The 27,153-nt window shown below is 37.8% G+C and overlaps 1 protein-coding gene across 22 annotated transcripts in view; it reads right to left on the bottom strand.

Moving 5' to 3' along the window:
- The window catches only part of INPP4B (inositol polyphosphate-4-phosphatase type II B), a 263,711-nt gene that overhangs the window by 36,573 nt on the left and 199,985 nt on the right, over nt 1-27,153 (bottom strand). For 16 of the 22 annotated variants that reach the window (XM_064711309.1, XM_064711308.1, XM_064711307.1 and 13 more), the window contains one exon: nt 3,423-4,793. The exons of 1 other annotated variant lie outside the window; for it this stretch is intronic. In XM_064711309.1, coding sequence (XP_064567379.1) covers nt 4,619-4,793 — 175 coding nt within the window. In that variant the 3' untranslated portion in view covers nt 3,423-4,618. Of the gene's footprint in view, nt 1-1,728; nt 3,399-3,422; nt 4,794-17,108; nt 17,227-27,153 lie in introns of those variants that run through there. 5 more of the 22 variants (XM_064711317.1, XM_064711321.1, XM_064711327.1 and 2 more) reach the window with 4 other exon arrangements.

The raw sequence follows: 27,153 nt of genomic DNA, 5'->3' as shown, positions 1-27,153 counted from the left end.
CCCATGTAAGTGTGTGATGCATTCCACAAATATTGAAAGCTAGAAGCCCTTATTTCAGGATTCCTCGAGACAGATCCTCATTTGATTTCTACAAATAATATAATCTCTAAGACAAGATTTGGCTTTAGATGCCAGATATATTTTTGAATTTTCATCTTCCAGCCCTTGAGAACTGCCCGCCTCTAAAAGCAGATTGTTTTATACCTTACAAAAGTTTTAAGAGAGCAGTTATGGAACAGTTTTTGTGGAGCCACCATCAAAATCACTCTGCTTATCTTATCCCTCTGCAAGACAAACAATGTAGTTTGCTCATAAAAATGAAGTTGCACACTAAAATGCACAGTGAGCTAGAAGATAATGTGCAAGACCCCAGGGATGATTTAACTCCTCTGTCAGACACTCAGACAACCCACAGGGCTGGGAGCAGCTGCTACAAAGAGTAAATGTACTCCATGTAACACAACCATCAACCTGCAGCAAGCCCCTCTTTGTTTCTTCATAAAAGGCAAACCAGAAAACCTCAAAATTTTGAATCCATGGCCAGCTGATGGCACAGCCTTCGCCCACAGGGACCACAGTAGCCCCAGCAGGCACTGAGCAAACAACAAAATCTTTGGGCCTGTTTTGCTACTGAAGCAACGGGGTTTTTCCAGGAGACTTGGAGCACTTCTGCAGGTTTTACAAAGCTCTCCTGACCTACAACAAGATGTTCAAATCCAAATATTAGTGAGAAAAATTTCAGCACTATTTAGCACAGAACTCAGGCAACTCTTCTGTAATGGCCCAAGCATGAGGCTTCACTGCAGCTGACTGATGTATTTGTGGTTTTGTCTAATTAATTATCTTTAGCAAATAAGGGATTTATTTAATTTCACAAGAACATACTGTGAATGGTTGTTAAAACAAAAAGGATAGCAATCCAGTGCCATTTTTTCTTTCTCCTCATCAAATCCATGGCTTCAGCGTGAAAAACAATTTCAACACAAAAATAACATGGTAGTGATAACCTGGGCAGGGTTAAAATACTGAGGCAAAATCTTGAAAGACAATTTTCCTAACAAGAAAATCTAGAATAATTTCATATTTTTAATTTGACAGAATGCCAATGGGACTCAGATAAAGAAGTCTAGGTACCTATAGCACCCAGCAAAGAGCACCATCTCCACTGAGATTTTCATAGACAGTTTCAGAATTACTGTGCAATGGTTGGCATTCTCTACTGCATGCCTGGGGGTTATTTCAGAGACCCATAAGGAATTTATCACTATCTCTAAACTGCATATGTACGGGTTTTTTAAGCTAATAATAAACATGTATATAGTGAGGGTTAGTGCAGCAGCCTGACAGAAGAAAAATTACTTTTCTAGGAAAGATTATGTTCCATAAATTCACAAAAAAGTTTCACACAGATCAGCTACATTATATTAATAGACAAACACTAATTTATGCACATATCCAGCCACCCAATCAATATTGCCCACTTCTACTGGTACATGACAAGAAGAAATCAAGGCATTATGTTCTCATCAGTCTGAGCTTATCTGTGATGCATTGTCAACTCTTCTGACATATACTGAATACATTCCAAGAAAAAGGAAGCAATTAATGACAGCATATTATATAATAGAAATAAAAAACTAATGCACCAAAACGCTACTTACATTATCTACTTTTCTTAGAAAAAATAGTTCCAATTAGTTAATGTATTGTATAGGTGAATTTCTGGCTCCACTGAAGTCAATGAGTATTAGAACAAGAATCTCTTTCTGATGTTTTCCTACAAACTCCAAAGCCTGATCTTGCAAATACACAAGATGGATTTAATTTTAGGCAAATGATAGATCAGTTCCATGGATCACCCAAATAGAATTTGCAGAATCAGGCTCTTAAATTCTGTTATAGTTACAGATTTATACCCAGTAATGAATATTAATGGATTAAAAAGAACAAATTAAAAGTCACGGTGTATAGAGATTTCTTTGACTTCCATAGGAGTAAGCAAACATTTACTTCTTTATCCATGGCAATTACACTTTCCTACAGATGCTCAAATTCCCAGGGTAGTTTCATTAGGCTACATTTCTCATACTTCTGCTCTAGATATAAAAAAAGGCATTGCATAAAGGTCAGTAACCAGTGAATACTTGGGAATTTTAAATTGTATTCCTCTCTGGGAGGCAGAAGAAGGTAAATAGAAGTAAATAGACACAATTAGAAAACACAAATGTTCTTTGCAAGACAAATTTCAGGATTAACACCAGCTGGCAGAACATTAACATTCATTTTTAAAGCTGATAGCTCTTCATCCTAGAGTGTCTACCTGCAGCATTACAAATTTGATATAAATCAGCTGCTGTGGCTAACTAGTCCTAGTACAGCAGTTTACTCATAACATTTATTTTAGGCTTTCTAATAACATACAAGTTTTCAGAGTCTAAAGATACATTAACTCCTGTATATACAACTTATTTTCCCTAGCACTAAAGAAAATTTGCTTTTAAGGGTTTACACTAAAGAGGAGGTGAAATTCAAGTCACATTACTTGTGGAATTAATCACCCTGATTTCAGTGTGATCTATGTGAAAGTGAAATAAGTGGTATTTGGCTGGGGTACAGAAAACCAAGAGTGATACATCCAAATGAACCGCAGGGAATCCAAATGGAATTACTGAAATTACAGTCTGCAATTGCTAAAAACACATTATGAAGTTACCATGCTTATGTAAAGAAGCCAATTGTAATTACCAAAATTATATTTAGCCCAGGTATTATCATTAGCATCTTTCATAAACATTTCTGTGAAGGGTTTAATCCTTAGTGATCAAGACCTCAGTGCTCTGCTGGTTACAGAAAACACCTTTTCCAGCAGTAAGATACCCCTTAAATCAAATCTCAGGGTTTGGTTTGGAGTCAGAATGCCACCTTCCAGATTACTAATCTCTGTTCCTACAGCAAATGCCATTTCCCTATTTAATCTTCAATCAAATGACCCCAGAAATTAATTCCAACTGGCTTATGAGTCATACTAAGCTTCAATTTCACAAAGATAAATTGAATATATTTGATTTTCAGAATATCCAGTCCATTGCTTTTCCATGGTTTTATTTCATAATGACTAATCAGATTAATTTCAGTGTAAAATGATAAAACCTGCTAAAAATAACACCTCTACAGGTCATACATTCCCAATTCATATGTCATAAACAGCAGTTGTTATATTCACTAATTAGCATGATACATGCTCCTGATTACACTTTTGTTAAACTTAGGTGTCAGCTTTTCCATATGTCCCCTCTGGAGGTCTGTAGTACTTTGGGAAAGCCATCAGCTGTATCATGTTGAATGCATACTTTCTGCATTTGACATTCTTCAGAACATTCTCTATGCGGCATCCTTCTCTAGTGAAAGGGGGAAAAAGTACAACTTCATGAAACATAGAATAAATAAATATGCTTTATTTGTTCATTGCAGAGTTTCAGCAACAGTTGAAGTAAAAATAACAAGGATTCAACTCTACATTTTTGTTTTCCATGAGTGATGATACATTTTACAGAATTAAATCCAAGGCCAGGCCCAGTACAGTTATTGCCCTCAGAAATAGGTGATAAGATTTTCCATCCCCCCTAATATATCTGCTCTTGCGGCTTAAAGTTCAGTAAAAAAATTTAAATACTTTAATGATACATTTTGTTCTAATTCCAGAAATATATTTGCCTTTTAAACCTTTTCATACCTTTTTTTTCAATTGATTTGCTATATATGTGTGAGTATACATTGCCCTAAAATGCGCATTCTAGGAATAAGGAATTTTTTTAAGTCTGGCCCTAGAGATTCGTGAAGGAAAGCTTCATCTCTGCTTCATTTGCTGTATGTTCAGCTTTGCAATGAAAAAAAGAGAGAATGGCTTTTCAAACAGCCCAATCCACCTCTCTGCTTTATAAAGGAAGGATGTTCGTTCACATACAGTACAAAAGTCACAAGTGCCAAAGTGGTGCATCAAGACATAAACAGGACTTTGTTAAAAAGAATATAAAAGTGTATTGAAAGCAAAAGCAACTAAAGCAACAACTACAAACAGGCTAATTTCATTACAAAACAGAACTTAGTATATTCTATTTACTCTACAGAAAAGGGTTAGTTGTAGCAAAGTAATAATAATTTATTAAACGAAAACAATCCCATCAGCTAGTTACAATGAAAAAACACAACGGAAGATAAGTCTCACAAACCATTGCCCTGCCATATTTGTCTAGGGGTTAGTTTGTGTTGTGCAAATTTTTATTTATTTTTTTGTCAGACTAATTACTCTGGAAAGAGGGATTCAAGCATTCAGGATTCCACAACTTCTATACAGTGACAGCATTGTAAGTGGGCTTTCTTTGCACTAATTACAGTGGGAAAGCTTTACCATGAACAGAAAGAGCAAATCAATTCACTCAATGCATAGTATACTTCTCGGAGCTCAGAAAAAAAGAATGAAAACACAGTACATTTCAGACATTGGAATCTTAAAGATGAATCCTTGGGGTCTGAGACTGTAGAAATATTACAACATGATTCTTTTTTTCTAGAGTTAGTTCGTTGCTGTTTGTAGAAAAGAAAGGAACACAAGTAAAGTTTATTGATATTTGGCTAATAGCAAAGCAAGACTTAAAATAAGCCACACAACCAGCAGGTGTGAGCTGACAAGCAGCAAGGCGACAGGATAGAAGTGTCGAGAAGTTGGCTTGTTATCAGTTAGACAGCCTGTTTCGGGATCATCCGATTCAGTCAGTGCTCCCTGGGTCTGTCTGCTGTTAAACAGGGAAGTTAGGAACAGATAGAACAGCATTTCAGCAGCAAAGAAAGCCAACACGCAGGCATTTTGACAAAATGAAAGTACACAGCCATTTTGAAGAAATAGATTTATCTAAGTACTTCCAGTATAACTTTTGTGTTCTACAGCTGACACGGGAATCACGATCACTGGGCAGCTACTAACATATTAATGCTACTAGGTGCCTTGGAGTAGTATTCACAAGTGAACATTAAATCACTTCCACAATGAACTACACCATCACTAAAATCAACACACACACTGAACAGAAATGAAATAAGGAGGTTTAAAAAAAAAGTTAAGGAAGCAAAGTAAAAAAGATCATGAGTACGTCATAATGCAACACTGAACAAATAATGTCTCCATGATGTTCACAGGCTTTTCAGTCCTGCTTCAGTATCTATTAGGAAGTTTATTGGCAGAAATTAAAAGGCCACACACTAACACTATTCTAAAATAGTATTAAATGATGGTAAACTGACTTCAAAAATTCATCACTGCTGGTGACTCAAAGTCAATAGCAGTTCTTTTTATTCAGAGGCTTGCACTTGCATTCCTATAAGTAAATCACCTTGTATCTTTATCAGTCAACACAGGGAGGAGCTAATCTACTTACAAGGAAGTTCTACTGAATCACACTGGATTGTGTGGTCCTTGTCCTACCAGAGCAACAGGGACGCTTCCACTGTCAGGCTTTCCTTTTGTATTCTTGACAGATTCTCTGTAAGTAGAATTACTCACACTGCAACCACACTTCTTCAATTCCTCTGAAGCTTACTTGCATACACTCAGGAGTCCTGTTTATAGACTTCCTTTGGGCAGCAAGGACTGGCAAGATGATTTTTTTTTCTATTTACTATGAATATCCTGTGATGAAAAGATAACTTGCCATTTTTTAATGTGGACTTGAGAATATCCAAATATATCAGATGACAATGCAGTGCCCTTTCGGAAGAACGTGTCACAAGTATGCTCTCGCTTTCAAGAGAGAAAAAGCTGGCAGACATTATCTTTACTGTCCCACAGCACTTTTAATCTCCACAGTATCCCACAAGTTTGTCCCTTTGACACTGTCCCCTCACTCCCTTCCAACTCTTCAAGGTCAGCCTGCAGGTTTCAGCTTACTCCCCTTATGCCCACAACTCATGAGAAGTCCAGCTCAACCCTCCCAGTCCCATCTCTTCCTTCCCAGTCACAGAGTCTGGGTGATTTTTGTTTGCTCTGCATCCCTTCCATCACAGACATCATGTGTGCTCCTATGGCTGAGTGGATGCACACGCCAAACTTTCTTCTTCTGGAGAAATCCATCTGGGCAGCAGTAAAGTTGAGCATTCAGTAGCTTGCACAGCCACTGCATTAATCAGATTGATTGTTTACATCAATCTGGAGAGCCCTGGCTTTGCACATCAATGGTTCATTCCAAGCAGGCTGAGTCACACACTTGCAGGTTGTTCCTACAGGGATGAACCCTCCTGCTTCTGTGGTGTGCCTTGCTCTGTTGGACTCCACATCTCAACAGTGTCTGGCTTTTATCTGCATTGCTACAAGTCACATTAGCTTCAGTGAGATTTATGCAGGAGTAATGATGGAAATACAGATAAAAGCCATTTGTTCTCTTTTTTTTTTTTTTTTCAACAGAAAAGCCTACAGTACATTTGTTCTTTGATATGCTGAAAAGAATGATCGGTGTCTTTTAACATAAAAAGTTTATCTTCCCCCCAGGAAAGCAACCGTGAACAGCTGATGCACAGGCACTCTGTTCCACAAATTAGTCACATCATTCAATGCATGATTCAATAAGATGTCCTCAAAATAGAGCAAGAGGATCCAAGTCCATTATTAGCTTCCTAAGAACAAGCTGAGCAGAATAGCTACACATGCTTTTAATTGAGGAGGAATATTTGATCAGGGTCAGATGCCCTGCTAGGGTGTGCCAATATTTCTCAGTGCAGTGCAGTGACAGTGCCTTCCAACACACCCCAAAGTGTCCTCTGCAGTGACTATTGAACAAAGCAAAGACTTACACCCAGCTGTCAGCACCATAACATTGCTTCCCCTGGCTCACCCAACCCTGGAGGAGTTTTACTGCAAACAGCAAAATCCCACTAGTGCCCTATCAGCTGGATTCATTTGGCTTCTGACTGACAGCACAACCAGAACAGAGTGCTAAGAGTGCTACATGCTAAGGTGTGAAGAGACAGCCATAGTTTCAGACGTTATCTCCATCACAAATTGTACTTTAACAGCAAAAGGAAGGAAGAAAACTTCCAAAATAACCAGCAAGTTTCTATTTTACAAATAATTTAAAGAGAAGTAGTGAAACCTTCTAAGTTTGCAACATCTGGAGTCATGAACACCCCACTAATCTATAATACAATTTTTATTCATTTACTCTCAAATTGTTCATTTGAGACCTCCAGCACAGCACAAACACATTGTAGCAGCCAAGGGTTCTGTAAGTTAATGACAATATAACCATTTCAGCCTGCCTTCTATCTCATTTGATGTTTTATCATCCTAAACTCCTGTTAGGAGTTGCTACATGCTTATCAAATGAGACAAAGGCAAAACAGCAGGTATTTTTTGTTCTTTTCAAATTCAGCTGATAAATTATTTGGACCTCAAAGTAGTGAAGCAGAGATGATGAAAACGGTGTGAGGAAAAAGCCTCTCAAGTCCTTAAGAGAGTCAAGCACACACATGAGGGCACATTCTGGCTTCTGATTATCAGTCACACTGATGTCCCTGAGCAAGGTTTTTGGAGGAGATGATTTTCACATTTTGGGATGTATGCTTCTTTTTTAGAACTTTTCTACCTACAGTTATTAGCAACACTGGAAATGTTGAACTCTTCTACACGATTTCTTCAGGTGGAATGAATAGGCAGCTTTCTATTAACAGGTGTCCCACGTGCTAGTGGTGACTACAGTTTGAATTCATGTCCTACTGCACTTGTACTTTATGGGAATTTCCCTTTTTTTTTGTAGACAGATTCAAGCAAGGTTTTTCTGGTCCTGATGTGTTTTCTTGTTAAACTTCAGTGCTGACACAGAAAAATAGCAAAAGTTAGTTGCAAAAGTAAGTTGCTTCTCTGGAGTGCCATCTGGTAATAGTAGAGACATTTCTTCAAATAGAAAGGATTGCTAACAGTTCTCAGTCTTACACAATTTTGATAACTTACCTATTCCTTTTATTTCAAGACAGTTAAGTTCATAAGCAGCTTTCAAGAAGCAGCTTCTCTTAAGAAGTTTTTGGAATGAAAGCATCCTAATTTCTACATGATACATGTTACTGGGATTGACTGAAACACTTCAGAGAATAATCACCTGTATCAATGTACAGCACTACAGTTCAAGAAGGCAGCCTTAACTTTTTCAAAGAGAAAATGTGGGATCCTTGTGAACATCTCCTAGCCATTACCAAGCTGCTGCACTAGCACATCTAGAAGAATAAAACATTGTGCAGAAGGAAATAAACAGGTATCAGCCTAGTCCTGAAGGATTTCAGTATCAGAGCAGAACTCAGATAAAACATTTAAAGGAATATCAGGAAACAAAATTTTATTTTGAAATATGAAGTTGATGCAATAAACCTCCAACAATTTTTAAGAACAAAAAATGGTTCTGCATTGTTTCAAAATGGAAGCTAAGGAAGGGGAATCCACAGAGACATCTTTTGTATCAATGATATTTAAAATTATTCTTTTTCTGATGTGCATTTAATAACTTAGATTTTTTTTCCCTCAAATCTACATGGCACTAAATAAAGTAGAAGATGCTAGAAATCAATTTTTGCTGCTTACATTATCCTATAATCTCAGCTCAAAACAACAAGAATTGCTGAAACTGATAAGCAGTCTTAGATCTAAAAATACTGAGAAATTCAGTCAGTGCTTTAGAAACTGCTATTTAAACATACACAAAAAACCCAGACTGTTTATCAAATCTGTTTTATCAAATTGTCACACTAAACTCCCTCCTCCTGTTTTACCTTTTGTACTGCAAGTTTTTCCCTACTCTTGTTGCTAGAATAGAAATCCTCTATTTCCCCACTCCTTTCTTCTCTCCTTGCTTGGTTATAACACATGACTTATCTAATGCATTATTTAGGAAATAAAAAGGAAAGCAGATCATATAATATGAGGCTTGACCACTGAGTTGGACCACGCAGCAGATTCATGGTGCAGTCATGATGATAGGACACCTAGATCTTGAAACTCAGCTATTGTGAAATAACTGTGAGGTTTAGGCTCAAAACTATTATGGAGTTTCAGTCTGTACAGAGCTAAAAATTCAATTTTGAGGAGGTGGTCAGAGACAGCAAGCTACTGGAGGCTCAGTGCTGGACAGGGTACAGGTTTTAAGCACTAGTATGAACAGGCCTTAACAGTTCAGTACAGAGCAACAGATTAATAAAGAAAATCTCTTGCAGCAGTATTCAATAACAGGCAAGGAGACACTTGGTCCTACAGCCACACAACCACATCCAGGAAAACCCTGTTGTCTTATGTGCTGACATGGACAGACAGGGATCCTTTGGAAGGAATGCTGAAATCAAAATTCAATTTACACAGTTGCTCTTTTGCTCTGCTGTGTATGTGTTCTCCTTGAAGTCAAAATAATTATAAATGTGCATATTTATGACCTATTTTATCAGCTTAGCTGTGCTTGGATTTCCCAGAGCAAGTGAAAGAGGCACACACCCTGCACTGCAGGCAACAAAACAGCACAACTCACTCCAGCTTTGGGCCATGGAAACATCTCCCAAATTGTTGGTTTACACAGAGCAACACCCCTATATTTGTCTATGTTTACTTTTTAACATACAATTAACTCCGAAGAATAGATGGGAAAAGGGCAGTTTCAAGCTTTATATCTAATATGCATAAAACATGCTACTGGGTAATATACATCTCTACCAGTGTTAATCTTAGCACTTTAGAAATCTCTGCTGATTGCAGAAGAATTAATATTTTCCTTTTTGACTGATACAGAATGCCTTCAAGAATGTTTTTCCCTCATTGTTAAAGAGTATCTATGTGGTAAAAAAAAAAACATTGACAAAATTATTATAGTGAAAATACAAGAAACATAAAGAAAAAATTCCAGTTAGAATCACAAGTTTTGTCACTGGTGCATTTAGGACACCTACATTAGCAGGTTAAATTCACCCTCAGCATCTGAACAGCAAAGCCAAGTTGACTTTCTGTGCCTGTGTCCCTTAATCTGCCAAAATGGACAGCAGATACTGCCCCATGGGCACAGTATCCTGGTCATGCCAACTCCCAAAGTGCCCTGGAATAACTTGAGAGCACACTTAATCTGCCAAAACTACATCCAGAAACATTTAATAATTTCACTGTATAAAATGACTGAGATCATGTTCTAGCATCTATCCCCAGAGGTTTTCAATTTACAACTGTGGCCAGAAGCTTCAAGTCCTGCAAAGTCATTGTGGTGACTGTGTGAGAGATTAGCTTCAGAACTGAAAAGTGATGGGTTTGCAGAGGAGATTCTTCTTTACCTATCAAGACAGCAGAGCAGTTTTTGAAACATGATTTTCACCTCTACTATACTCCAAGGAAAGGATTTGCTATTTCATTCTGCTTTTTACCAACAGTCCTCTGTAGTATTACACATCAATTTTACAAAGGTTTCTTTGTCTATCAAAAAGTATGGTTCTAATAATCTTCCTAGACACTCTTCTATAAAGTATTAGGATTACATGTGTATGGGAATTTCTCAGGTCAAAGTTGCAAAATCTTTCCTGACAAACTTCTCTTACAAGGTGTCAAATTCAGTCTAATGTACAACCAACACTAAAGCAAATGTGGTCTGTATCTCTGTGCAGGAAAACAACCAAGCAAAACCCCACAGATTTGACCTTCACTTAAGCTCTGAATAGATACAACATTTCCCTTCCATAAGGGTATGGCACTGGCATAATTGGTTAGTGAGTCACACTTGCTTCCAGACTGTTTCTGTCACAGCAAGAGAGTTTTACTGAAGATGTAGTTATACATTTAGCTCACATAGCACAGTGAAACATAAATCCATGATAAATTCTTTCATATGTCTAATCAGGTTTAAATACTTTCTGTTGACCATGAAAATAAATCTTCATGAGTCATCCCTTTTCTTTTGGCAAAAATTATTTTAGTCTTTTTCCTCATGCTGAGGACAAGTTGCAAAGCTGATTTAAGAGGCAGAAAGGGCTTCCTACACTAGTTAACAGACATGTGTGAAAGATGAAGCTTAAAATCTGTTATTCATTTCTAGATGTTCAAATCTATGGGTAGGATGACAGAATTAAGGTCAGAGAACTGCTGGTGTAAACAGAACATCATTTAATCTATGCTGCATCCCTAATTTGGGTATTTTAAGGGAGGAGGGTGCTGAACAGCAGGAATTCTAAATTTGAATGTTGTGACTTGCTGGGTTTTTTTGCTTGCAACTTCACTTTGAGATATGTGAAAGGAGGAATGCAACTGCTTTTCATTAATGACACCAAGTCACATAGTCTCTTCATGGGGTTAACCAACATGTGAGTCATAAACTACAGACAACTGCTAGTCTCTAAATAATTCAGCTAAATAATGTCAGTTCATTAAAAACTTTCACCTAACACACTGATACATTTTTTAAAAACCACAAAACCAGTTTGAGATTTTATCTGTTCTGATCCCAGCTGTTCTTTCAGCAGCACACACAGTATGGGGGTATATTTATACAAGGTGAATTTGTGCATATATAGATTCCCCAGCCACCAAGAAAAATGCATCTAAATCTGATTTTAGCTGCTACCAGGAAAAAAAAAATGCAGCCCTGTTTTGGTTAGGTAGGGAGCTAACCAAAACAACCTATCCAAAAAATGCATAGCTGGGATGCAGACTGCAGCAACCTGAAAATTGTGTCCCAACATTACTACCAATAAACCATCTTCTCCTCTTCAGCAGGTAGATTTTAAGAGAACTTTGGAAAATGCAAGGAAAATTCCATTTGAATCAGAAACACACTATTTTTCCATGTACTTCCTTCAGGGCAAATGACAAGGCTGGATAAAATTCTAATTTAAATGCCTTGAATGCATTTGTCATCTTTTCTGTTAATAGGTACAATGTGGAGACTTAGAGAAATAAACCTTTCTATGAGAAATTAGGAGTGAATGTAATTCTTTCATCTTACTTGTTTTGTTTCAGTATCTTTTTAGAAGATGGCTGAAATTTTGGAGTCTGTTCTTCACTCAAGTACCAAGGAGGAGAACTGAAACTGAAATCTTTTAAACAATATTAAATCCAAGCATTTTCTCTTTGGTTGTTAAGCTGCATTTGTAAGGAAATCTTTATTTGAATGCTACTGCAGATTTGTTAAGAAGTTCATTGTATCTCACAAAGACAATATTAGCACAGATTCACTTTTTAAGCAAAAATACCACTGCACTGACAGGGAGAATAAAGAGATGAAAGCCCATACTGTTTTTCCCCCAGCATCAAGGAAAAAAAAAAGACTTTCAGATGATTTGAGATCACTAAAGACTAAAAATTCAATAAGCCATTTATTTACCTTCTGCATTCCTAAATCTTTGCTGGCAGAAAGGAGTAAATAATTTATAACACAGGTGCAAATACCTTCCTCTCTGTAAAAACACTACATTTTTCTCACTGTTACAAAGAGCTGAAGGACATGGTTTTGCTCAGTGCAGTAACAGTAATTGTCAGTTTGCCAAAGATCAAAGATGCAATTCTCAGGATAAGCTCTATGAACTATGCTCAAGACTCCCTGAGCACAAGAGGAGTTCACTACACTGTCAGCAGCACTTAACCATGAGCTAAGTCTCTGAAAGATGAAAAAAATGGCAATTTACTTCCTGACCTGGACTGAACTATCAGATACATATTAAGTTTTTTATAAAGTCAGTCTTTCCTGTGTTGCAGACTGTGTTCTCTCAAGCACATGACCAGTGGTGCTGAAACATTACCACCAGAGTTTAAACTACAATGCCTTGGGACCTTCTACAGAACCTGCCAATTCCTGAAACTTTGGAGTCTCTGGGTTTGAGATATTTTAAGTATGAATGTTCCCAAGCACATGTTCAGCAAGCCACATATGCAATTGCCAAGCAGAACAGCAATGGGGCTTTCCACACTTGGTGGCAATTGCAATCACTGGGAAAAGAGGGTGTTTTCCTGTGAGAAATCCAAAACATAAAAAGAAAAAAAAAAAAGAAAAAAAAAAAAGGAACCATCCAAGATTTTGTGGGAAACATTCATCCATTATTATTTTCTTCTGAAGAAGCAGCATGCCAATAGCAATGTTGGAGTATTCCTTCCTTCCTTCCCCAGGATGGGACACAGAAGGTAGCAAGTGGGTACAAATCTCTCACTGGGGTGGTGGAGAGTGACCTTTGTCTGCAGTGCATTTTCTACTCTATTATATGCACTGTTTATTATGTGCACTGGAAGGAAAACAGTTCAAGGTACATTTCAGAGTTTCATCATCTCACGGTGCTCCGACTTTAGCTAAACACTGCTCCAATTTTCCAGAAAAACCCTGTATTTTGAAATAACTACAAAATATTAGACTACATGGATTGAGGTTGTGCTGGGGGCAATGCCAGTGCCTCTGATTTTACACTCTCTTTATAAGAATACAGTTCTCAACTATATTCTTATATGTATATAAGATTACATTCTTATTACATTTGTATTACATTCATATATTCTGGTATGCTCATGTTTCTGGCCATGCCTTCTTCAGTCACTAGGAAAACCAATAACACTTATTCATATGCTTCAGGTGTTTGGATCAAATAAATATGAGCCAGAGGCCAGGTGTTCATACAGAAAAATCTACAGTGCAGCCAAAAAGCACATAGGTTGTTAATGAGAAACATTTCATCGTCTCCAAATGCCTGTAATTTCAGGCCTTAAGGAATTCCACTTTCTTTTCAATTTCTAATAAATGCTAATGCCCTTCAATTATATTGCAATTCACTCCACATGAACCTCATTACTAATAATACTGCCTTTTCAGGTGAGTGAGGGATGTCAGCACTCACAGTCCTCTCTAGCACTTGCTCATGGCCAGGGGACTATGAAAAAGGGCAGCCAGCCTCCAAAAACATCTGAGCAGGCTGATTCTGTCCCTGGTTTTTGGATAATCCTGAGCTTCTATGTCTGTTGGACAGCACTTACGGGCTTCTGGTAACTAAACAATTTCGGTTTGGTTTTTTTTAAAGATCTCAACTATTCTTATAGCTTTATTCTCAATTACCCTTTATTAAAAACTTATTATTAGTTCACATCATCTTGTCAGAGCCTGGTTTACACATGGAAATTAGTCCACTTGTCCCTTTTTATTAGTATTCAATTCTGTGTTAAATACACTATTAATGTACAGCTACTGATAGCTTAAATAAAATCTATAAAACACAAAAGCTGCAATTAAACAGCAAAAGCATTTTAAAAAAATCATCTTTGCTGAGCTACAGGCATCTCTTGTTATCTCATTAATGTACACAGGGGACAGGGCTTGTGCACTCTTTATGTGGTTCATAATATCCTTCCTACTCTCTTAGAACACTGGAGTTGGTTAAAGCAAGCACTCTGAATTCCTTGAACTATTTCCTTTGGTTTTTCTGCTTGCATGAATTGTTAATGATGGCAGATATGAGATTCAAATAAAGTTAAAGATATGTGAGTGCAGGCCAGCAGCTGCACTTGTCAGACAAGAATGCTCATCAATGCAGACAGAGTATTTTGATGTATGAAATAATAAATTACATTTTCCCATGTATGGTGCACAGTAATGAAGCACATGCAGAACACTACAGTATATGAAAAATATTATAATCCTCCCCAAGATGGAATTGCTCACAGATAATGGAAATTTCAATGGAAAAGTAATGGGTTTAGATTTGACCAATAATGTTCTCTTGAGTTCAGAGTAATTTAACAACTGAAGAAGCAACAGACAACCTGAGGGCAAGGAAAGAGCTCTGTGGCTCTTGCTTCCATAAACTCTTGCTTCCATAAACAGGACATACTTTATTTAGAAAGCTTCCTCTCCCTCCCATTCATTCAAATTATTAGCTGCATATTTTTACTAAGGAACACTGATTATAAGTTCTTTTTTCAAAAATAAACACATCAAATCACAATGGTAGAAAAACTTGAGCAACATCTAACGAAATACTGAAAAAGTGTTCTTCAGTACAGAAGTATAACTTCTGCACATGTATCTACTCAAAATGGCTAAATATCTGCAGAATTTGTAATGTTGCTGAAATTATGCAAGCTAAAGTAACTTTGTCAGGAAGAGTTATCAAATAAAGTTTTTCTATGAAAATAGACAAGAATTTAGCATAAGGGCACTATAATCACATCACTTGATGGCTACTGCTCTCTATGTAAACAAGGAAAGTAACCAAAGTGGACTTCTACCCTTATTTCAAAGCATGCAGTAGTTATCATATGAATTGAGCAAACAAGCAGCCTATATCTTGTAGCAGCTAAAGTTTAAAGAGTAACTTAACAGTACACATTTAGTTTCTTACCCATTTCTTCTTTCTAATAACTTCTGGCTTCCTTGACCTCATGATAATAAATAAATAAATAAATTAGTGTCTAGTGACAAGCATATGTTTAAAAGCCCATCAAGTTCTGATGACAGCAAAATTTTCCTCATGCTAAGTTTTGCCCTCATACCTTTATTTCACCTTCAGGTATTTACCATGACAACTACAGAAAACACTTCTGAGATCTGATCCAACTCCTTTAAAAGGCAACATTCCCTAACCATGAGTGGCAAGTCTTTGGGAGGCAAATTTAACAGCCCAGGCTTCCTCTAGTTCTACAGAACATCCCCAGGATGATTCAGGGCCTCTAAATCAGGCTACTAACCATCCTCCCCAGGACAGTTTTGGGAACTTGAGTCCTTAACTGGGATACAATAGGTATCTAAAGTTTTATGATAGAAACAGCTTGATTATAAGTGTTGCACAGAATTCAGTGGTCTTTGGAAATAACTTCTCCAATGCCAATCACCCAATGTTTTTTCCCTCTCATCTTCAAAGAGCTTTATAATCTCCAGCCCATACTTGCTCTGCCACTGTATCCTCTAAAAAATGAACCTCACAAGCCTAGATTTTATCTCCAGTGCCATAAACATAGTCAAACATGATGGATAACAACATAAACTTTCAAGCTCACTTGACGACAGAGTACTTTTGAAGGACAGACTTGATTTTTGTCTATAGTGTAAATAAAAGAAAAACCAAGAAATTTATGAGCCAGGAATTGTCAGGTTTGGGCTACATTATAATGTGGTACAGAACATTAGGCTTTGCAACAAGATGAAATGTATTTTATTTCTCTTTTGGCATTCCATACCCAATGGAGTATGGATAGCGAGCTTCAAATTTTTATTTTTGCCATATAAGATCATTTGACTTTTTCCACTCTGTTGTAGTATATTTTAATTTAATAAACCTTATAATTAAAAAAACCCTTCTAGTTTATTCAGGGATTACAATTCAGAGGGGGTTCATTTAATTCCAATAGTTTTAACAGCTGTGGTTTAAGTTGCAGAAAGCTTCAAAAGTAGCTATTGAAGTAATGTATTGCTTCATTTACAAAGGAAATTAGATGCCTAATGCATTTTGTGGTGCAATAATAATGAAGCTGTAGTATTTGCATAAAGCAGTCCACAGTAATACCAGGTGTAGGTCCTGTCTGAAGAAAGGCTTTTAGACTTTTCCTAGCCCAGTGTGGACACATTATTCCATTAGGTTACACATTAGCATAGAGATCAGTGAAGTCCTCACCACAGAGAGCCACATTTGGGGAGGATGGATATCTCATCTGTGCCTGAAAAGCTGAATGCATGGGGAGAAGTTGCCTTTTGACTGTTGGTGTGGACTGTTAGTGGAGAGCAGACTGGCCAGAAAGGGCTGATTGCAGCATCATAAAGATCTGCATTCCCTTCCCTACTTGGCATACAGCTGCTGGAGCTGCTCAGAGCAGGGCATGGAACAAGGCTCACCACAGACCTCTGACAGCCAATCTCTAGCCAGTGTCATTCTTTTCACTTTGCTAGAGCTATTAGTTTTGGTTCACATAAAATAAAAATTATTATTATATGGCTTTTTGTTCATGAGTGTAGTATGTGTACGGGGCACAAGCCAGTATTTTGGGAAAGAAAAACACGTCAAAATTCAAGGCACTTGAGGAAGATGGTCGTTGTTATCAACACAGTACTCAATGGACTGCACAGCTGGGACTATGAAACGTGTGAGTTTTGCTTTCCAAATGGCTTTGATTGGTCTGATCAGAGGATCAGTCTCTTCATCTTAACATATCCATATTGTGCTGCACCAAAGAAGATGCTTTGCGATAGCAGGAAGAATGACTGCCTTTAGGATAGAAAATATAAAATTTGAGATACATCTGTCACAAAAAGATTTTTAAAAAGTCTGCTAAGCCTACAAATACTTTTCTACACTACTGTACCCAGCATTGTCTTGCCAGTGAATACCCTTGGTGTAAAAGTAAGAAAATGTGTCTGATTTGAAAAAATGTTACTGCACTCAAGTTTCTCTGAAAACCAAGAACAAGAGCTTGATCACATTGTATGAAATGACCACATTTTCCTAGAGCTTCTATCCCACCAAAATTTTCATTTACAAACAAAGATCATCACATGAAGATAATAAACCTACAGGGCAACACAGGACATGAAAATCTCAAGTGTTTTAATTACCTTTTAATTGCCAATCACAAACCACAGTGAGGCAGAAATAAAGTACTCTAAAACCATTTTCCTGTCTTGGAAAAAGATTTACAAAGTTTGTAAGCCATTTTAAATAATTCACTTCATTAAGTCATCTAATTAATCAGCAATGTGACAAATAGAATTCTGCATTTGTATATAATCATGTGTGTGTGTGTGCATATTATGTGCACTATAACACAGACCAACATACTTAGAAAGCAAAGCTTTGGTGTATGCAATGTTGCCTTGTCAAGCATCACCAAAAGGTGATCTCAATCCCCTTTAGCCAGAAAAACATTTTATTGACTTTTGCTCTACTAGATTGAAATTATGCAACTTACAGTCAGACAGACAATAGCCACAGTCACAACACAGTATTCTGTATCTCCTGTAGAGCAAAGACAGCCTGAAGCATAAGGCTGTGTCCACACTAAGGGCTTCATGGAATTGTGGGTGCCTCATCCCTGGAAGCATTCAAGGCCAGGTTGGATGGGGCTTGGAGCAGCCTGGGATAGTGGAAGGTGGCCCTGCCCGTGGCAGGGGGTTGGAATGAAGTGATGGTTAAGGTCCTTTCTAACTCAAGCCATTCCATGATTCTATGATGTATTGTACTTTTCCCTCCAAGAAAGAACAGAAGGATGTGAGCTGCTACAAGAGCATGACAGCATTTACAGAATGCAGCAATGCAATTTAAGAGGGGAAAAACAATCCTACAGAAGCAAAAGCAAAATACCTCTGCCAGGCAGCACATCTTGGGCTCCTTGCATGGCTCAGGAGAGAAAATGAACAGCATCATAGTGTTCTGATATGTGTCAACTTACTTGAAAAATAAATTCAAAAAGCGTCTTCACACGGCAAATGAACGTCAAACTAACTTTAATGTGGTTATCTACAAATTTGCTGATAATATCATTGTGATAGCAAATTTTTACAGAGAAAGGTGACATAGGGAGCAGCCTTCTCCCTGAGGCTACCACACAGCAGGAAAGCCAGAGAGGATTTTATTCAGGATGATGTTGAGGGAAGACTATCCGTCAGCACTCAAAAGCTTACTCACCAGTTCAGCAATGTCCAGAAGGCAGAGAGCCTTGAACTGTGCAGCCAGCATTGCTGCATTTGCTATGTCAGCATGAACCCAAGTAGCAAGAAGGAGTGTGAAAAATGCAGAATGTGAATGCAGAAAAGTGAATGTCAGTAAGGTAATGAACATTATTTACAAGCTTTGCTATTGCACATTCAAGTACAGCAACAGGACTCTTATTTAAAGCAAAACAGTCTATGAGAAGAGGCCCTTTTAAAGAAAAAGTAGATTCAAATGAAATTTCAAACAAAGGAAGGACTATGATGTGATAAAGGACTTGGCACCTCTGTACTAGTTTTCTCCCACTTTAAAATTGAAAGAGATCCAAGAGCATTTCTTTCTCTTGCCCTTTGGTTGTCAATTATAAGCTTTTCAAATCAAAAAACATTTGACTTTAAAAATTGCAAGTGGAATAAATACTCAAACCAGTTATAGCCAATATTATCAGAGCAGTCTCTTGTGGATTTTCAGAATCATTTAATGGATCTTTGAGAATGAGATATTGTTGTAGCTGCTTGCCTCTGCCTGATGCTACTTTGATCACTTCAAAACCAGCCAATAATGCCTCTGCCACAGTGCCAGTTTAGCCATTTTTATTTGCCTTCCTGAGGCTTTCAATGTAACAGCCATTTAGGAGAAATAAACTTAGAACAGAGACCATGCCAGTCTTGGTTAAACATCATGAGCTAAAACCCTAAAGAAACAAAACCAAAACCATATGAAAAACACTCCACAACAAACTACTCTGGACCCTCACATATTTTACTTACCACACACCACAAGGCAGTTTGCTGGAAACTGCAAACCTTTCTGAGCTGATTACTTTGTATTCTGTAGATGCTCTGCTATCAACAGTTATGAAAGAATTATAAAGGAATTTAAATTAAAAAAACCACCAACTTCGGAATGACTGTTGCAAAACAAATATAAAAGCCAACACTATTTTGACAGGAATTATATATTTTCATCAGATTTTCAGTTCACCCAGGACACAAAGTATTAACCAGATGATCCTACAACAGGGTTTTATAAAATACATGACTGTGTGATCAGATTGCACCTTAGTCTTTTCAATGTTTTAGTAATCTAAACAAGTTCCTCAAATCTGAAAAATGCTGACTGGAGAGGGGCTGAAGAGTAAATATATATATTTTTTAAAGTCAGGTGTATCTCAGTGATCTATTGCAGATAATATGATGCCTTTTTAGCCTGTCTTTCTCTAGAAGTAAAGGGCACATGCTAGCTCTTGGTGTGAGGGGAAGGAACAGCAATCTGTACATATCCTCTTTGGGCACAGGGACTGAGTTCAGCTAAACTGAAATGTGGGATAAGAAGGCTCACACATTACAGTGTTCACACAAGGGTAAGGAGACGTGCAGCCAAGGGGAGGCTGTAGCATGAAATTAAAGCTGATGATACATCAGAAAACCCATAGGATGAATGAGAGGGACAGAAAGGAAGGTTTTTAATCTATTAACTACACAACAATTTCATGGAACAGTAAGTGAAGTTCCTGAGTAGCACACACAGAGGCATTGTCTCCCTCAGTAAGAGGCAACCTAACAAAAGAGGCTGGTTCACATACCAAAGGATGTCATCCCTTAACAAAAGAGAGAGGGAGTAGTGATTCCCTTCCCACACTCTGATCTCCGTGGTCTAAGGGACTTTAGATCTTGGCTAAGCCTTGCCTGGAATCACAAGACTCTGCAGAGGCAGAAACGTGCTCTGGCACCTTCCTGGGGCATTAGGAGCATCTCCAACAGAGCAGAAAAGCCAAGGGCTTTTCCCACTGCTGGAAGACAACACACACATGGCAACTTCCAGGCTGGGGAGAGGAGACAGGCTGGCAGGGAAGTAAAGCCAGACCAGGGGACAGGAACAGCACTGCAGATGCACAGCCAAAGCAGTGCCCAGGGATTTTGGCATTAGGGGTTTGGTTAGAACCACAGGACAACTGCAGCACCACTAAGTCCCAGGGCTGCAGAAACTACTTTAACTGTTCTATCATTAGGAGTCAGCTGTAGAGCTGGCTGTGCACTTTGGCAGGACTCCAACATTTTCTTAACTTCCTTATAAATATGTGCTTTCTATTCATACAAATTATAGTAGAGACCTCCACTACTAAGAATGCAAATTCCCCAAATTATCTCCCAGCTTTATCTCTGGATAATCTAGACAATAGGATAGCAATATAATACTGCTGCCTCCATTCCTGGGTTTAGTTCCAGCTGACTGCAGACAACATCATGAAAGTAGGAAATACATAATAGGTACATAATGATCCAAATGGAAACTCCTCTGGTCACTGCACTGCAAACAGCTACCAGGACTTGTATTGCAGCTAATACTGAGAAACAACTTGTTGCTGCCAGGGATTCCAGTGACTGCTGTAATGGTAATGACACACTTACAAAATGTCACTCACCAAACCAGAGGTGCCATAGAAAGCAACAAGCAGAAACTACTGCTAAAACTAAGCTGAGAAAAGTCACTGTCAGAAGAGTTTCTAAAAAAATACCACACACTAAGATGTTACTGCAAGAGAGTAAGAAACAGGGAAATGCTCATTGGAAAAAGAAAAAGCAGCAGACTGAAGGGAGAAAACCCCCATACATCAAAGACAGTTCCTCAAATTATGGTTATAAAATATGGGGGCTGATGATGACACACAATTACATCTCTCCTTTTATTTTGGTATCCAATATGATTTTAGATTCTTTCCCTAAAGAACCTGAGATAGAAAAATTCAGATCCAATGTCTGAAGCTGAATAGGACTCTAATTATTTGAAAGCACAATTGTATAACAGAATGTGCCTGGTCACCTTATGAATGCGTCATAATAATAAATGGAAAAAGATAATGTGGAGATTGAATGCTGAATTCTCTCATGTCATGTACATCTTAAGCACTAGGCTAGCCCCCAGAGATGGTGGCTGGCCCTGAGCCAGTGTTCCATTCCAAAGGATGGGACTTAGGAAAAAAAACTGAAACCAGGCTGCTGAACAAGAAAAGATGATTATCTGAGCCAGAGAGCATTCCTACAATAGGAAACTAAGTTTATGAAGGGATCAAGGGAGTCTAAAATGAGAGGAAAGATAAACCTAGAAATGTATTTATCTGCTTCCTTTACAAGGCAGCCAGAGCTATAGCCTGACACTCCATCACCTTTCTCCTGAAGGAATGCAGGATCTGCTATCACAAAACCACCTTGTTTGGAAGAGCAGCTGGTTGCTTCTTCCTTGTGGGCCCCCTCCAACCTTTGGACAGTCTGTAGGTTGCTGGGACTGCAGACAGGAAGTTATGAGCCCTCCCTGTCCCCTCCCTCAGTGTTATGAGAAGAACACTGGTTTAGAGGCCAGTAACTTCTAGAAGAAATTTCATGTTTGATAGCTTTAACTAGCTATTGTATGCTACTACTGCCCTCTTACTCTCATTTCCTGCTTCTTTCTTATCTAAATTTTAGACTTGGCAGTGTTGTTCTTCCTGAGATTTAGCTGAACATGGCCAAAGCCATGGTAATTCAGCTGTAGAATTGAATTTTCAACAGATAATGAACATGCATACAGGACTTTTCCCACACACTCTTCCAGGAAATCTTAATTAAAGTGAAGTATAACAGGAAGAAACCTGGTATTACTCAGTCTGGTGATTATAAAACATCTGGTTGCTGATTTCTGCTAAGACCGAATTTTTCATGGAAGCTCTTAATAAGCAATAAAGCACTAAATGAATGAGAAAATTAATGAAGTTTTCCATAAGCAACTAGAAAAACCTCAAAAGTGAACACCAAACAATATTTTACAATAATCTAACTACTTGCATGCTAGCTTTGTCTAATCACAACAGGTGAATTCATTTTTAGAAAACAAGATGGATGGCAGTTCAAAGCACCAAAACGGGACCTTACTGTTACTTAATGCCCAGGCTCCTATCAGTACATCAGGTGATGCAAATCATCTACGGCTTCCACCTCCAAATAGAGATGTTAAGTTTCTAAAGAGCCATAGAATGATGTAAAAATCTATACTGGAAGTCAGGCTTGCCTTTTTAAAGTTTTGTTTGCCCTGTGCTTATACTTTTAAATTAAAAAAGAAAAGGTGGAGGAGGTCAGATGGGCTGGGAAAAAGTTGGAGGAGAACTTGTGGCTCCTCTTGTGTGTGACTCCTCATGTGCTGCATCTCTTGCCACAAGCTCACAGGGGCAGGGTGAAAGCTGGGAGATGGGTGAAAGGCACAGAGGGATTTGCACATGGATCATCCCTGCCTCTAATCCTGGCCCTTTGCTCCTCCTTCCTAGTCCATGTGGCAATTACAGCTCTGGTGTTTGGTACAGGCTCTTCCCTGGCCAACACCCAGAACACCTGAAAGTGCCTGATTAAAGAGATGTTACAGCTATTCCTCCTCCTCAACTCACTCATTTTTAATGTCCTCAAACAGCTCTTTAAAAAAGGAGATATTTTCTTTATAATTGGCTCATCAAAAGTCCAATACTTGTTGTCCCGATCATTCATTCTTTGAACTCGTGCTTCAGGGAGATTTTTGATAGGCAATTTATCTAAGACACCCTGAAATATCCTTAACCATTTCAAGTGGAAACAGTGTGTGCCACATTGAGTCAAATTTTGTATTCAATGTCAGAAACACGTGACAGGTGTTGTGCCCAGCTCAGAACGATGATAAGGCTGACAGCATGTAGGATTCACCATAGACAGTGGATTTGTCATGGCCTTTGTTACTGCTTTGAGGCTTTATTGGAAACATGCCCAATGACAGGAGATCCTGAGGTTATTCACTACCCACAGCCTCCAAAAGGGATCCTGTCACTGAAACAATAAAGCTAAATAGAATCAGAAAAGAAATAAATTTTAAAAAGAAAAAAAAATCTATTTTTTTTACAGATCTACTTCATTATGCGTTGCCCACCAGTCCATCCTCCCTTAACAGTAGTCAGCTCTAAAGACCAAAAAAATAGAATCATGTGACAGATACTGCAATGAACTCAGGTAAACCAGTTTTGTGCCTCTCTGTCTCTTGGAATAGACTTAACACTGAATGATAGGAAACATTCAGGTATGGGTGAAGGGAAAAATAAGAATATTGATGCCTGCAAAAAGAGACTTGGAAGTGGCAGAGACATTATAAACAGGATTTTAATATGATGTGAATTACAAGCACTTGATACAGAGGGGATGATATATTGATTTTCCTCATTCTGAACTATGCCTGTCACTAAGATCAATGGAAGTCACAAACCTATATCAAGGAAATTATAATATGTGGAATTATTTATAGAATGGCTGCTCCAGGTACACATCAATTGCAGCATCATAATGGCCAGACTTATGACTGAGGACAAAGCCATCTATTACATATGGTAAATGATAAAGTGTGCATTGCCATCATTGTTTCATTTTCCACATTTTTCATAAGTGAAAGGAAGAACTAATAAGACAATTCTTGTACAGCCTTTTTTTATAAAGAAGGAACAAACATTGTAGAGTTTATCACTAAAAGACAACAATTCCACTTACAAACTAAGTCATTAAAAAAACAGCTACAGACAGTATTTTCCAAAACAGAGTTATGTAATGTACACCAAAGCAAATATGCTGAAACTTTGGGAATCACTTCTGGATTGCTCAAAATTCTGGGCACCCTGAAGAAGCTGAAAAGCAGCAGCACACAGGAGGCTGCATCTCCAAGCTGCTGGTGGCAAGAAAGCATGAACCTGTAAACACATGCTTCCCTTTTCCACTGCAAAAGCTCTGTCAGACAGAGAAAGAAACACTGGCAGACAAAGAAAAAGTCTAATGGCTACACAGGCACCTTTATAATTTTCATATCTCAAAATTATGGCATTTCCAATAAAGTCTGCTTTTGAATCACCATTTACTTCTACAGCTCACTTAGTTTCACAGCAGTCTCTGCCTCCCACTGTTAACTCTTAAAAGAAGCCTTTCAAAGGTCAGCCCAAACTGTTAGGATTCTAGATGGTAAAATTGAATTTTTCATGTCTACTTGTTCTTCTGAAAGGCTTAAAAGCAATTTGTGGCAATCAGCACAAAGGGATTTGATTGATAAAGTTTAACAAAGTGATCTAGAGAAGATTCGTTGGGAAAAAAACCTGCTAAAATTGCAATTTAAATGGCAAACAGTTTTTCTCTGTCTGCCCTTGAAGGAAAATAGGTTCTCTTCTTAGATGTGAAAATTTGGAATTCGGGAGGGAAAAAGAGGAATTTGGCTGGGTTTTTTTATATTTTATTTTTAAAGCTCTAGTATTGTGTTATACTGATAGCAACCAGCATAGTTAGAAGATTTATTTCTTTATTATCCTGATGGTGCAAATTATTTTGTATGCTACTGCCACTACTGCAAAGCCTTTGCTTTAGTCCTCAGACAATCCTATCACCCAAGTCAAAGTAACTCATTTTCCACCTACTTTAATTCAGTTCTGAAATTCATATACAGGGTAAGTGCAGGATAAAGCTTTTGTCTGTTTGAAACTACAGCATAACTGATAGATTTTATGTTTTTGTAATGGTGGTTCAACCTCATATTTGCTTGTTTAATTTTTAAGTATTATTCTGATTTTTTGCCTTTACAACATTCTTCTGTGACTTCAAATTACTGTTGCCTGCAAATATACCTAATGTGTTAATCTTCTCAACTTTCAAATCAGTCACATGACATAAACCCACTCAAAACCATTTATATTTTGATCTACAAAAACCTACTAGATTTTTTACTAACAAGTTCAGGTTTTTTAAAATTATATTTATGTCTGTGAAAATTTTCCAATCTCCTACTCTACTCAAAGCTATTCTAACATTATGGTGATTTTATGTAATTAAATTATTTTCCTGTCTGGTAACTTACTGTAGCTTACATACTTTTGTATTTATTGGAGACATACCAGAAAAAAAAAAAAAAAACCATTTGAAATGCCAACAAACAAAATTTAACACAGAAAACTCAGAATTCATTAATGATAAAATATGTAGTTATGAAAGACTGCACAAAACTCATTCATTCACTGAATCACTACAGGCACTGAGGGATTTATGCAAGGTGCAATACATCCAAAACAATACACCTCAGTTCAACACACCACATCTCACTGCATTAGTAGCGCTTGTGAACTAAACCTACAGCTAAGCCATCTCAGCTCATTTACTCTTTATAAAATTACCTTTTCTCTTTAGAACAGCTATCTTTGCCAAAGGACAAAGGGTTTATGTGGGCAAACCTACAGTATTAATCTACATATTAAGTACCTATTCTGGCAATAATAAATATGAAGGTCCAGAACTACCCATTACAGACCGTAAACATGACTGTTTACTTATTAGGATCTTTATAAATCCACCATACAAACAATTTGTGTTTAAGAAAAGTCCAAGATATAATTCAATTACTTCTTTCCAGGCTGACCAAAATATTTTCTATTAGTTTTGCAGTGACCTTTGTTATATGTTATTCTAGTGTCGGGGATACACATTTTAAAACTCCTCTTGACAATGCGATTAGAACTCTTATTATATGATTAAAACTATATGATTAAGCTCATAAAAACCAATGATGAAAGTTTCTTTAGATAATCTAGCAGGTGGACTAATTTTATGATTGAAATTTGTTTGCTCAAGAAGGTTTTTTTATTCATCAAAGACTCAGGTAATGAAAAATCTTTACACCTTTTAATTACACATTCCTGATAATATCAGCCTCAATTTCTGCATAGTTGAAATTTAGAATAAAACATGTTTTAATTCACTTCTAAAGCGCATTAGTGGCAAACACCACCAGTCCAAAGCTACCTGGATGTTTCTTTTCAATAACATGACTAGTAAGAATTGCCATGTGTAACAAATGCTTCTTTTGCTTTCTCAGTATGTGTAGATGTCGAACAAATAATTTAATGACTGTGCAAATGGTTTTTTAAATATCCTCAAAACGGAAATATAACTTTTTTTAAAAGCAACTGCTGCTCAGACTACTGCTCATATTCTACAGTTGCTGACCTGACCCTTGCAAGATTTCACATATCTGTCTCACCAACTGTTAATGACAGATAAAACACACCGCTGCAAAGAGCCTGCCCTGAGGTTTTTTAAATATCCTCAAAACGGAAATATAACTTTTTTTAAAAGCAACTGCTGCTCAGACTACTGCTCATATTCTACAGTTGCTGACCTGACCCTTGCAAGATTTCACATATCTGTCTCACCAACTGTTAATGACAGATAAAACACACCGCTGCAAAGAGCCTGCCCTGAGGTGACCCAGCAGCAGTTAGGCTGCTGCTCAGGCAGGCCTGGGTTCTGCTAGGCACTCAGAACCAGCCTCAGATCCTGTGCACTGGTGGCCCTGGCCTGGGCTCTGCTGGGCACTCAGAACCAGCCTCAGACCCAGTGCAGGCAGGCCTGGGCTCCTCTGGGCACTCAGAACCAGCCTGGGCTGTGCTGGGCACTCAGAACCAGCCTCAGACCT

The sequence above is a fragment of the Zonotrichia leucophrys genome, chromosome 4, assembly GCF_028769735.1.
Source record: "Zonotrichia leucophrys gambelii isolate GWCS_2022_RI chromosome 4, RI_Zleu_2.0, whole genome shotgun sequence".
Classification (NCBI taxonomy): domain Eukaryota; kingdom Metazoa; phylum Chordata; class Aves; order Passeriformes; family Passerellidae; genus Zonotrichia; species Zonotrichia leucophrys.
This window is presented reverse-complemented; position numbering and strand designations above follow the sequence as displayed.